The sequence below is a fragment of the Amborella trichopoda genome, chromosome 2 (genome assembly GCF_054954075.1).
Source record: "Amborella trichopoda isolate Santa Cruz 75 chromosome 2, AtrichopodaSantaCruz75HAP2 v2.0, whole genome shotgun sequence".
In the NCBI taxonomy this organism is placed as follows: Eukaryota; Viridiplantae; Streptophyta; class Magnoliopsida; order Amborellales; family Amborellaceae; genus Amborella; species Amborella trichopoda.
In genome coordinates, this window is record NC_142337.1 from 38028427 (window position 1) to 38040473 (window position 12047).

The 12047-nt window shown below is 42.5% G+C and overlaps 1 protein-coding gene across 9 annotated transcripts in view; it reads left to right on the forward strand.

The window, feature by feature from the left end:
* The first annotated feature begins 377 nt into the window (after positions 1-377).
* The window catches only part of LOC18421486 (AP-5 complex subunit zeta-1), a 63879-nt gene continuing 52209 nt past the window's right edge, over positions 378-12047 (forward strand). For all 9 annotated transcript variants that reach the window (XR_016050563.1, XR_016050562.1, XR_016050566.1 and 6 more), the window contains exons 1-2: positions 378-529; positions 639-779. Coding sequence is in view for 1 of the 9 variants with exons in the window: in XM_006826471.4 (XP_006826534.1) it covers positions 431-529; positions 639-779 (240 nt within the window). In the remaining 8 variants the exon portion in view is untranslated. The remainder of the gene's footprint in view (positions 530-638; positions 780-12047) is intronic.

Sequence of the window (12047 nt, forward strand, 5' to 3'; positions counted from 1 at the left end):
TAACGCCCACCTAGCATTTAAAGGGCTGAAAATGAGCCGGCCCAGCCCTACTTTGAAAACGCCAAATGGGCTAGGCTGGGCTATGATAAGGATGGATGGACGCTCGACGTTTTCTTAAAATGTTTTTTCTTTAGATGTATTAGGCCCCGATTAGTCCAGCCCGACCTCTATGGTTCGGTTTAGGCCAAGCTGGGATCGAGCTGGTCCTATGCGGACCAGGGCTGGCCCTGCGTCGGTCCAGCTCTCTGCCCAACAAGCTCCGATCTGATGGACCTGACCGGCTGGGTCGCCCAAAGAGAGTACCAACCAGACCCACCAAACCTCAATGAGTCAATTTGTTGTCTTCATAAGCATCTAAAATTTCCCCAAATCAACTCGGCAAAGATTTGAGAGCGCACTTAGCGCTTTGTTCTCGGTTGACATTGCGACGATGAACGGAGACTGGGAGTTTCATCTGAGGCTTCTCTCTCAGAATGCGAGGGACTCCTCTGCAAATGATGTCTCAACCGATCCATCCCTTCTTGAATCAGTAATGATATTCCATCCATTTCTTTCTTTTTTATATGGCAGACAGGGCTTTTGCTCTTTTGATTTATTGGTATTCAATTTTGTTTATAGTTTATTCTTGATATATTTAGGTCAAGAAGCTCTATGAGATGTGCAAGAACGAGAATTCTGAGGACCTGATCGCTAGGGTTTATTCCCACATGAACAAGCTCTTCCAGCGGTGCATCGCAGCCATGTCTCAGGCCCAGACGTCAAATGGTCTCCTACACCTGGTACTACCACCTCATTACCTTTTCATCTAAGTGATTATTAGTTCTCTTTTTTCTCTTTTATTCATATCTCCAAATTATGAAATGATTGGAGTAGCTATAGTGTCATGTCTTGTGGTTCCTTGACATTTACGAGTGGCAAAAAGTTACTCATTTGCGGATTTGAGTCCCGAAATTAAATGTTGGGAAGTCATCACTCTGCTATTCCTTTGTCTTGGTTCCTGAATCTTCCTTTGCAGTGTGGTTCCCTATATTCATTATATGGTGCGGTTTGTATAAGGTGTAACGCCTCTAAATCTTGCTAAAAGATGTAGTTCCGGTCTTGGAAACAGATATTATGACGTAAAAGTCTATTTTCTTGGCTAACTATGAAATATTGAAATTTATTTTACAATACAGCACTCTTAGGTTAGGAATCAAAAAGTGTAAGGAAGATCAAGATCTCGGGAGCGAGAGAAAGTTGGAGGAGATATAAGTGAGATAGAAAGTCACGTGATAAAGAGGGAAAGAAGGGAGAGTCATAGGTAAAAAAACTAAAGCTACAAAAGTACTCCTTAATTAAGGGAAATGACAAAAATGTCCTAGGGACTTAAATACAAGAGACAAAGATAAAAAACTTAATTGTTGACAACACTCCTCCTCAAGTTGGTGCATGGATATCAGTCATGCCCAGCTTGCTTAGAACATTTGTAGTTGAAGTTCCCCACAGTAGAAGGACATTGACTATTTTAATGGAAAGCCAAGTTCTTTTAAGAAATTTTTTAACCAGAGTAATTCACATGCATCATGAGCCATGGATCTGTAGTCAGCTTTTGCACTTGATCTTGCTACTGCAAATTGCTTTTTACTTCTCTAAGTCATAAGGTTCCCTCCAACAAAGGTACAATACCCCAATGTCTATCTTTGATCTATAATTGAACCAGCTCAGTTTGCATCTGTATGGACTTCAACCCTTAAATGCCCATGATCAGGAAACAACAATATCTCCCTGGTGATGATTTTAGGTACTTGAATATTCTGATAGCCGCGTCAAGGTTAATAATTCGCGGGAGTGCATAAATTGACTAATCACACTCACAACATTTGCACTTATGCAATATCTAGACGTGACAGAGAGAGGTATATTAGTCGACCCACTAATCTTTGAAACATACCGACATCCTTGGGAGCTTCTCCCTTTAGTCATCAAGCTTGTGGTTTTTTTCTATTGGTGTGTCAGCCGGTTTCGCTCCAAGCTTTCTAGTTTCTTTTAGTAGATCCAATATACTCTTCCTTTAAGGGGCCGTTTGGATACCTGAAAATATATTGTCTGTGAAATATATTACTGGCGTAATACATTACCTTCAAATAGATTGTTACTGTTTGGGTAGTATTTAGATGCAACCTGGGAAGTACATTTATATTTTTTGGCTATGTCTAGAAAAAATATGGGAAATGCATTGTCAACAGTTTACCAGCACTTGCCTATAAACTATCATCACACCATTCCAAAAAGCCATCATCACACCAGCCCAAAACGATTTTTTAACAATAACATCATCACCATTCCAAAAAGATTATTTAATAATAATTTGTACCATTCTAAAGTCATCATCACACCATTTCCTACTTATTTTGCATTCTTTTGGCACTTACATGATATTTGGCACTTACATGGAATCACATGTCTTCTAACATGATTAGACTTTGGTTTCAACATGATAAGTCATTGGAATAACATATTTTTATTGTGATAAGCCTTATTTTTATTTATTTATTATAGAAGTCTTTCAAATGTCTCCATATAACTTCAAATAAGCAATAAATTTATGATACCGAATTCAAAATCTTTATGGTACAAGTTAAAAATGGGAAGAAGTTTGATTAGTAAACTAGAAGGTTTGGTAATTGCAGTAGAAAATTTTGAGGCATTGGAGGAGACTAAAGAGGTAGGGCTTATCCACACCAAAATAACTGGTTAAAAAGAGAGGGAGCATCTTATGCAAACCAGTTATTAGGGCTCAAGAGAGAAAGCGGACGGGCTTAGAGAGGGAGGAATACCTTATACAAACCAGTTATTAGGTCTCAAGAGAGAGGGCTTACAAGTGAAGAGAGAAGCGTCGCTTTGGTAAGTTACTCAGATGAGTTTGAGAGAGAGCGAAAATGGCTAGTTGGCATTTTTTTAAGCGGGGGATTAAGGCACAGAGAGAGTAAGGCACGCGAAAGATTTCCCAAAGTTTACCCGTCAAGGCGTGTAATAGATTTTTCACCTCTCACTACGTGTAATCAGTTTCATGATTTTTGGGGAAATCTTGGGTAATCTCGGGTAATCTCTTTCCATTTCCTTACTATTAAAATGCACCAAAACAGTGGAAATGTCATATTTCCTTGTAATTTATTTTCAAGTAATAGATTTCCAGATACCCAAACGGCGCCTAAGAGATGAAAATACCTCTTTTTCACCTGGCTACTTCAATTTCGTGAAAGAACTTCAGCAGGCCTCGATATTTGATTTCAAATTCTCTTGTCAGAAAAACTTTAAGTTGTTGAATTTCCTTAGGACAATTACTAGTTACAACAATTGTTTTCATGTATAAAATTAGGACTGTGGTTTTGATCTTTGTATATTTAATAAATAAGCTGTAGTCCACATGACTTCGAGTATACCTAATTCTTTGGACCATCCCACTGAACCTCTCAAACCAAACCCAATGAGATTATTTTAGTCCACACATGGCCTTTCTGAGTCTACAAACTTTCCCTTCACGTCGGTGCACGAAACCCAAGTGGAGGTATCATAACACTCTTCTTCTTGTATTTCCCCATGAAGGAATGCATTCTTGACATCCAACTGATGCAAGGGCCACTCCAAGTTAGCCGCCTAACACAAAAATACTTGGATGAAACTCATTTTAGCTACAGGAGTAAATGTTTCCTAGTATTCTATTCCGTAAGTCTAACCCTTGCCAATTACTCTTTCCTTCTACCTGTCAATAATACCATCAGCCGTGTGCTTTACAGTGTAAACCCATTGGGATGCTTGAGCATCTCCTAAGTGCCATTCTTAAGTAATGCCCTCATCTCCTCACACATCGCCTCCTTCTACATAGGATGAGCTAAAGCTTCTATAATACAAGAAGGGATAGAAACAGAAGACAAAGAGGGCACAAGAAACACGGTAGGAAGGAGATAAGGACTCGTAAGAAACAAAGTTGCCAATCGGTAAGTAGTACAACTACGTTTACCTTTTCGTACAGCAATGGGTAGATCCAATTGTTCACACTAAGAACTGATGAAAGTGGAGTAGTAATGCCTAGATCAGAGGTACGAGACTGGCTCCGAGGCATGTTAGCAACGGTGGTGTCAATGTCTTTTTGTTTCCATTTAGGTAAAGACGTTTAATTCATTTTTTTTTAGCTCTGACATCAAAAGACTGTATTACACTGTCCTCTTGAGTCAGAAAAAATAGGAACAAGAAGGGGAACATGGGAGGTCTCTTCTATGTTGTGCTTCCCTTGAAGAGAGGTGGGGATGAAAGGAGTAGACTCAAAAAAGGTTACATCTATTAAACAAATTTCTTACCCAATACTAGATCATAGCATTTGTAACTCTTCAAAGAGGAAGGACAATCGAGAAAAATACATTTTATGCATGTAGGTTCTAAATTTGTATGATTTGGACCAAGGACATGCGCGAAGCAAACACAACCAAAAACATTAAGAGGAACATTAAAATGTGAATAATCTAGAGAAGTTTATTGGACGATTTGGTCTAGACCACGAGGGGGCATTCGATTGATGAGATAGGATGCTATAAGCATAGCTTCAGACCAGTACTTCTTGGGTACATTCATACTCAATAGAAGAGCACAACTCACTTCTAATAGGTGTCTATTCTTTCTTTCAGCCACTCCATTTTGTTGTGGGGTCCATGAGCAAGAATTTTGATTTTCTATGCCCTGTTCTTCAATGTAGGACAATAATTCTCCATTATAATACTCTCAACCCTGATCTGACATGAGTACCTTATTTTAGTGTCAAACTGATTATGAGTCATCTTATGAAAGACCTTAAAGATTTCAGAAACTTCATCTTTGGTCTTCATAAGATGGATCCATGCACACCGAGAGTAATGATCCACAAAGGGAAAAACTATATTGATAACCAAATCCATACATCAAAATGAATAATAGCAAAATAAATAATACTTCTATTACTACTGGGTAAAAAAGAGTTTCTACAATGTTTTGAAAGTCCACAAACTTCACATTGAAGCTCTGACATAGTTGCAGAAGTAATCAACTAAAGAAATACAATTTTTAATGATAGAAAGAACAAATGGCCAAGTAGGAGATCCTGCTGCCAAATATGATATCTATCGACAGTACTATAGGACTGAATAGCTTGAGGAGAAGTAGTAATAGGCAGGTCAAGATGTAGAGACCACCAGCTTCATGACCATTGCCAATCATCTTCCTCATATGGAGGTCTTGAAAAAACACAATGGGAAGGAAAGAAGGTTACATTATATTTTGCTGGATTTCCTGAACTTTTCTGGCAATAATATAGGAAAAATCCCTGATTCTTTTGATAACCATGCTTTTGATTTGAGCTTCATAGGAAACTCTGCCCTTTGTGGAGTAAACATTTAGCCTTGTGATGCACACATTAGAGATTTAGGTAATGGATTGCTAGATTATATGGTCACAATCTTGATAATTGCCAGAATAATTGCCACATCTTGCATTCACCATAGTGACCTTCTTTTATTGATGGAAAAGATTATCTTGTGAAAATTCGATGAAGTGGAAGGTGAGGCTGAGAGAGGAGAGTTTTAGGGAAGTTGTATAGGAAAAGAGTTTTGAAGGAGGTCGTTTAGGGAGAGCTACATGATAAAGATCGCCGCGTGGAGAGTAGGGGGAAACACATCCCATTGGATTGAGATGCAAGAATTGAATCCTGCAAAATTAAAGTCGGACTTAACTTTTGTAAGATTCGAACAGGGGAAGAGTTTATATAAGGTTGCAACCTTAAAATGTAGAATCACAGATGCACCTCAAAAATCTATCGGAAAGGCTATTTTAATGTTGAAAAACCCTCTAATTGATCATCTCCACATCGAGATGTATGAATATTAAATTTTTTTTTTTTTTTTAGTCCCAAAAATAGTGCATCTTGCAACACTTTATCTATACCATCCATTTTCAAGATTTTCATATGTTTATAGATCTACTTGATTTTAACCATTTTTGGAGTTTAAAATTTCCTAATTAGATATGAAAATAGTTTTTGAGATAATGCTAAAAAAAATTTACAACAAAATTACATGTTATGATAAAATTTGAAGGTACGCTTTAATTGGATTGTTTAAGGTTGCGACCTTGTAGAAACCACACCCTTCGAACAAATAAGGCTTATCCCGATCTTAAATGATAGTGGTGTATCCCCGGCCCACCTCTCTACCTCTCTCTCTCTCTCTTGATGAGGAATCTATGGCCCGACCTCCCCAGCAAACTCGAGGCCATACTCTGCTCCCATCCCTCCTGCCTCTCTACTAGAACTACACACACCTCACTTTCGCCCACGCTCAAATTCACACATCCCTAATCACCCCCAAGCCTCTACCCTGATTCCCCTTGATTCTCAGCATACCCCACCCTTCCCCCAACAACGATTTTCGTCCCATTCCTTTCTCCTGACCCCTTCCCACCTTATCTTGCTTAGAGGCTTCATTTCTCGGCGCTGACCAATGCGTTGGCAAATTCTCTGATTGGTTTCTTCCACCCCCCCAGAGGGGACGTTAGAGGCATCGAGTCTTGGGGGAAGAAACTTTGGAATGAATCTGATCTTGCTTGCCATAGGGTCTTTGGAGGCGAGATGCTCTTCACCTTCCCCTCTGTAGAGCGTGCCATTCGGGTTCTCAATTAGCCTTTCCCCACTTTCAGGGGTGCATCTTTATCTCTTAGAAAATGGACCAAAAATCCGTTGCATTCTTAGCTCAGAAAATCTTGCTCTAAACCCCAACATTCCACTCCATGCTTGCCATCCTGAATCCTTTAAGCTAATAGGCAACCATTGCAGCTCTTTTGTCTCCGTCTACTGGAAACACTCAGAGTTCCTCGCTTTAGGGTCAACTTTGCCATTGATTGAGTCCCTCATGTCCCATCTCATACCCTCCACCCACTGGCTTGAGTTTGATGGGCTCTTTACTAGCAGTGGGCGCCTCAGAAGGAATATGGGTCGTCTGGGACCCAACCCTCCATGCCCTCTCCTCCGCGAGCATCGGGGTTTTCTCAGTAGCAATCCTATTCTTCTGGTAGGAATTGGATCTAGCCTCATCCCTCTTGCGCCCTCTATGGTGCTTGGTAGGGGACTTCAATGTGACCAGGTGGCTTATTTGAGCGCAACGACAACCACACCGCCCCCTTCATGGTCTCTTTCTCCGAGTTTGTGGCTAGAAACAATTTTGCTAAACATTCCTTTTTAGGGACCTTCACTTGATCGAACCACTCACTAAATCCCTCCCTCTCTAACCTTGACTGATACCTAATCTCACTGGACTAGGATGGCTATTTTCCTTGTACAATCGCTCTAGCCCTACCTAAACCTACTTTAGACCATTGACCAATCCTTCTTGGCACTAATCTGGCCCCTTGAGGCCCCAAACCCTTCCCCTTTGAATTAACTGGGCTCAAAGATCCCAATAACTATCCTTTTACTTGTCCCATCTTAGTGGAACTCCTTCTAGCCTCAAGTCCAAGGTTTTGTCGGTTTCTGCCTGCAGCGTAAGTTTCAACTCCTCAAATCATCCGCTTAAAAGCTGGGCTAGGCATCTAACTAGAAACTTTAGCGAACATAAAGCTTCCCTCCTCAGTGAAATAGCTCATTGGGATGTCATCTAAGAAACCCGCCCTCTCACCCTAGACCAATGGAGTCATAGGGCTAATTGTAAAGCTTCCTTCCAAGAAGTCTTTCACAAAGAGGAGATCTTCTTGTGTATCCACGATCCAGTGTTAAGTGGCTGAAATAGGGTGACTTGAATACCGCCTTCTTCCGCAAGATTCCTAATTGCTGAAGCAGGGACAACACCATCACTCATATCAAAATAGGCAACCTCATCATCGACCAGCCTCCCTTGTAGAAGAGGCCGTCATCAATTTCTTTCATACTCTATTCTCCCAGCCCATCGGCCCTCATCCTTCCATGGCCAACCTATCCTTCCGGTCTATCCCTCTAGCTCAAGCCATTTGGCTTGAGTGTCCCTTTACTGAGGATGAGATCCTCAGAGCAGTCAAGGAGGTAGGCTAGTACTGGGCCCCTGGCCTGGACAGATTTCCGGTCGCCTTTTTCCATTCCTTTTGGGATACCCTAAAGGTCGATATCCTCTCCATCAACGGATTCCACTCTATGGGTGTCATCCATGGAGCAATAAATGCCACATTCATCACCTTAATCCGCAAAGTTGAAGGGGCGGAAGAACTCCAAGACTTTTGGCCAATTAGCCTGGTTAATTCTTCCTATAAGCTACTATCTAAAGTGCTGTCTTCCAGGCCACCTACCTAAGGTGCTTTCATTAATGACCGACAAATCCTCGATGGAGCTCTCGTTGCTCACAAGTGTCTCCACCCACGACACCAGGCCAAACTCCTAGGGTTAGCCATAAAGCTAGACTGGGAAAAGGTGTACGACCATGTAGATTGGTCTATTCTCGATTGGACCCAGGACAGAATGGGCTTTGGCCCCCAATGGCGCAATTGGATCAGTGGGTGTGTATCATTTGCTTCCTTCTCTATCCTCCTTAACTGTTCTCTTAAAGGCTTCTTCAGCTCTACTCGGGGGCTGAGATAGGGAGGCCCTCTCTCCCCCTTGCTTGCTATTGCGGCTGAGGTCTTCAACTGGTCCATTTCGGGCCTCTATGAAGCTGGCCTTCTTGCAGGCTTCCACTCAGGGGCCCTTGGGCCTGTGATATCTCATCTCCAATACACAAACAACACCCTACTCTTCTGTGATGCCATGACTCAGTAGGTTGACACCTTGTTAATTTTCTTAAAGTGCTTCGAAATGGCAACGGGTTTCCGAGTTAATATGGCCAAGTCCTCTATGATGGGGGTTGCATTGAGCAGCCACTCTGTTGAACTCCTAGTATCTCGATGGGGCTGCAAAGTCGACCATCTGCCTTTCATCTACCTTGGCCTTCCCCTTTGTATAAGGAAGGGTAGGTTTCTTTCTTTTTCCAGCGGTCCACACGACTTTAATTAGGGGAACCTATCAAATATTCCAGCCTTCCAAATGTCCCTCTTCCTTATGCCTGCCTCGATTTTCGCACGGTTAGAATAACTCATGAAGCAATTTTTTTGGTTGGGAGTTGGTGGTCGCAAATTCCACCTCATCTCATGGGACAAAGTCTGTAGACCTCTTTGGGCGGGCGGCTTGGGCATCTGTAGGCTCAAGCTTTGCAATTTGGCCGTTTTAGGTAAATGGTGATGGCGCTTTGCCACCCACCCCAACGACCTTTGGAGAGAGGTGCTTTCATCGACATACCTTATCCCCAATTCCACCTGGATCCGTTTAAAGGGTGGGCTTAACAATTCCTCTGGGATTTGGAAAGCCATTAATCAGTCTCTCACTCATTTCAAGGCTCCCAATTGATTCCGAGCCAGAAGCAGCAACAAGATCTGATTTTGGTTGGACCTCTGGATGGGCCACTTCCCGCTTATGGAAAGGTTTCATAATATGTGTCTTCTGGCCTCGGATCGAGAGGTGATAGCTGCGGAATACTTTGATTCCATAGGAGGGACCAGAGTATGGGGCCACAGATTCTGAAGACCTCTGAGGGAACGCGAGGAAGCCAACTTCATTTTCCTCTCGTCCCTGCTACATTCTTTCTTCCTTCCTAGCCAGGGCCAGGATGCCCTTGTTTAGGCCCCCACTCCTTCGGGAATCTTCTCAGTCTCACCCTTCTTCAAAGTGCTTCAGGCCCAAGCTATCTTTCTCTCCTCTTCTGTTGCTGCCTGGGCCTGGTCTAATCTCTCTCCCTCTAAAGTGAGATGGTTCACATGGATAGCGGTCTCGGAAAGAGCCCTAACGGTGGACCAGCTTCAATGGAGAGGCTTTCAACTCCCTAACATATGTGTTATGTGCCTCAACAAGGAGGAATCGAATCCTCATCTCTTCCTTCATTGCCCTCTTGCTCAGGCTCTTTGGGTGGATATGCTACATTTTTTTGGATGGCAGTGGGTAACCCCCCAATCTATCCCCCATACCTTCCAGCAGCTGTTCTCCCCCCTTGGCCCCCCCAATCTATCCCCCATTTTCCAGCAGCTGTTCTCCCCCCCTGGCTCAAACCAGGGCTGCTCCTATGCCGGACAGCGGTATCTGGCCTGTTGTGGACCTTGGGAGAGAGAAATTGCAGAATCTTCTTCACAATAGACGCCACCAAGAGCAAGAAAGAGGCTCTCAGCTCCTAATAACTAAGTCTAACTAGTGCTATTCTGTCCTGTGCCAATTGTTCGAAGGGGACTTAGAGGTTCTTTCTCTCACATGATTTCACCTGCCCGTTCTACTTTCGTGCCAGAGGAAATGGGATTTGAACCCATGATACACTTCTTGCATGTCGATTTAGCAAACCAATGCCTTAAGCCACTCAGCCATACCTCCAAGAGTTGATCGAAATTGGATCGGGTTGGGTTGAAAGGCAAGATTAAATTACTTGACTACCTCACCGACTCCCTTTGAGCTTCCATTATCTGCTGGGCCAAGAACAACAAGCTCTTTAAGCACATCGCTACCTCGGACTTCAACCAAAGTTGGCAGACCCTCATCTTTCTCTACCTCACTAGAACCTCCAGCTCCTTCTGGCGACCTCCCAATCCAGATCAAATCAAATTAAACTTTGATGGCTGCTCTTTGGGCAACCTGGGCCCGCCAAAGGGTAGGAGGCTTATTTCGAGACTCAGTGGGGAATACTGTGTAATCTTATTCCAAACACATTGGTATCACGGATTTGGCAGTAACTGAGGTCACTGCACTCCTTGAAGGCCTTAGAGCTTTTGACCCAGCTTGGAAACCTTCCCTCATCATTGAAGTGGACAAATGCAATGTTATTGAGTGGGCCTCAGGAGTGGCTCCCTTTGCAGTACGTCTTCAATGAGATCTTCTTTCGCTGTTCAGCCTCACAAATCTCATGGAGACATACTCAGAGGGAAACCAACTCCGAAGCCTATGCACTTGCCAAAGACAGAGCCTCATCAACAACTCTTACGTCATTCGCAACCTGAGTTTTCCGGCCCTCCCATTCATCTTTACTTTTGCTATTTTATGCATGAAATACACCATTTGATTACCTTTTCAAAGAGACTCATTTTTTGGAACCCATGAGGTTCTTGTGTAGGGCTCCATTTTTGCGCCCCCCCCCCCTCCCCTGCTATTTTTTGTACTCTTTTCCCAATACATCCATTGTGTTAAAAGCTACCTAGTGCGGCACTAGTAGGTGAGGTAGCGCCTCTTAGAAGGAATTACCATCAATTGGTGTGTAGTACGTGTGTGAATGCTGTTTTTATGGTGGAATATATACCTGTTAAGAACTGAAAATAGATGTGGCATGCCCAAATAACTGCAACATGGTCTAAGAGAGAATTCCTCTTAAAGGTGAAGCAGCTGTTGTACCAAACTAGCGTGCTTCTACCTACAATATGTGAAGTGACCCCATATAGTTTTTCCTTCTATGGGCTAGAAATTCTCACGCATGGAAAAATAAAAAATAGCATTTGAAAAGTAGTTGATCATAACCCTCTGAAGCTGACATCACCCTACCAATTCTTCTTCCAAAAATGGATCTATGTCCCATTGCCAAAAGGCTTATTTACTTCAACAAAAGAGAGCCACCATCAAGGCAACATCCCTCCGCTGCCCTGCATGAAGGAAATCCCCTTGCAGTCTTTCCTACCACAAGCGCAGCTATGCTTACCAAAATTAAGTTGGGGGTTTGAAAATAGTCAATGTCGCCATCAAATGCCCAACCCCATTACAATATACCACCATTGCTGCCTTGCCGATAGCATAAGTTCTTTTGTACTCAATAATTATAACTTCCCTAGGTATTGTCCTGTGATACAAAATTTCTCTGTCTACATGCTTCAAGCCTTTGTTGAACCGCTGCAAAATGCCAAATCACAAATGTATCATGCTTCCTCCCAACTTAGTGATGCTTCATGTCCTCTATTTCTCGTCTTGGAGGAAACTTGCTTTAATCTTTCCTGCCTTCCTACCATGAATATTGTAATTCCAAAAAACT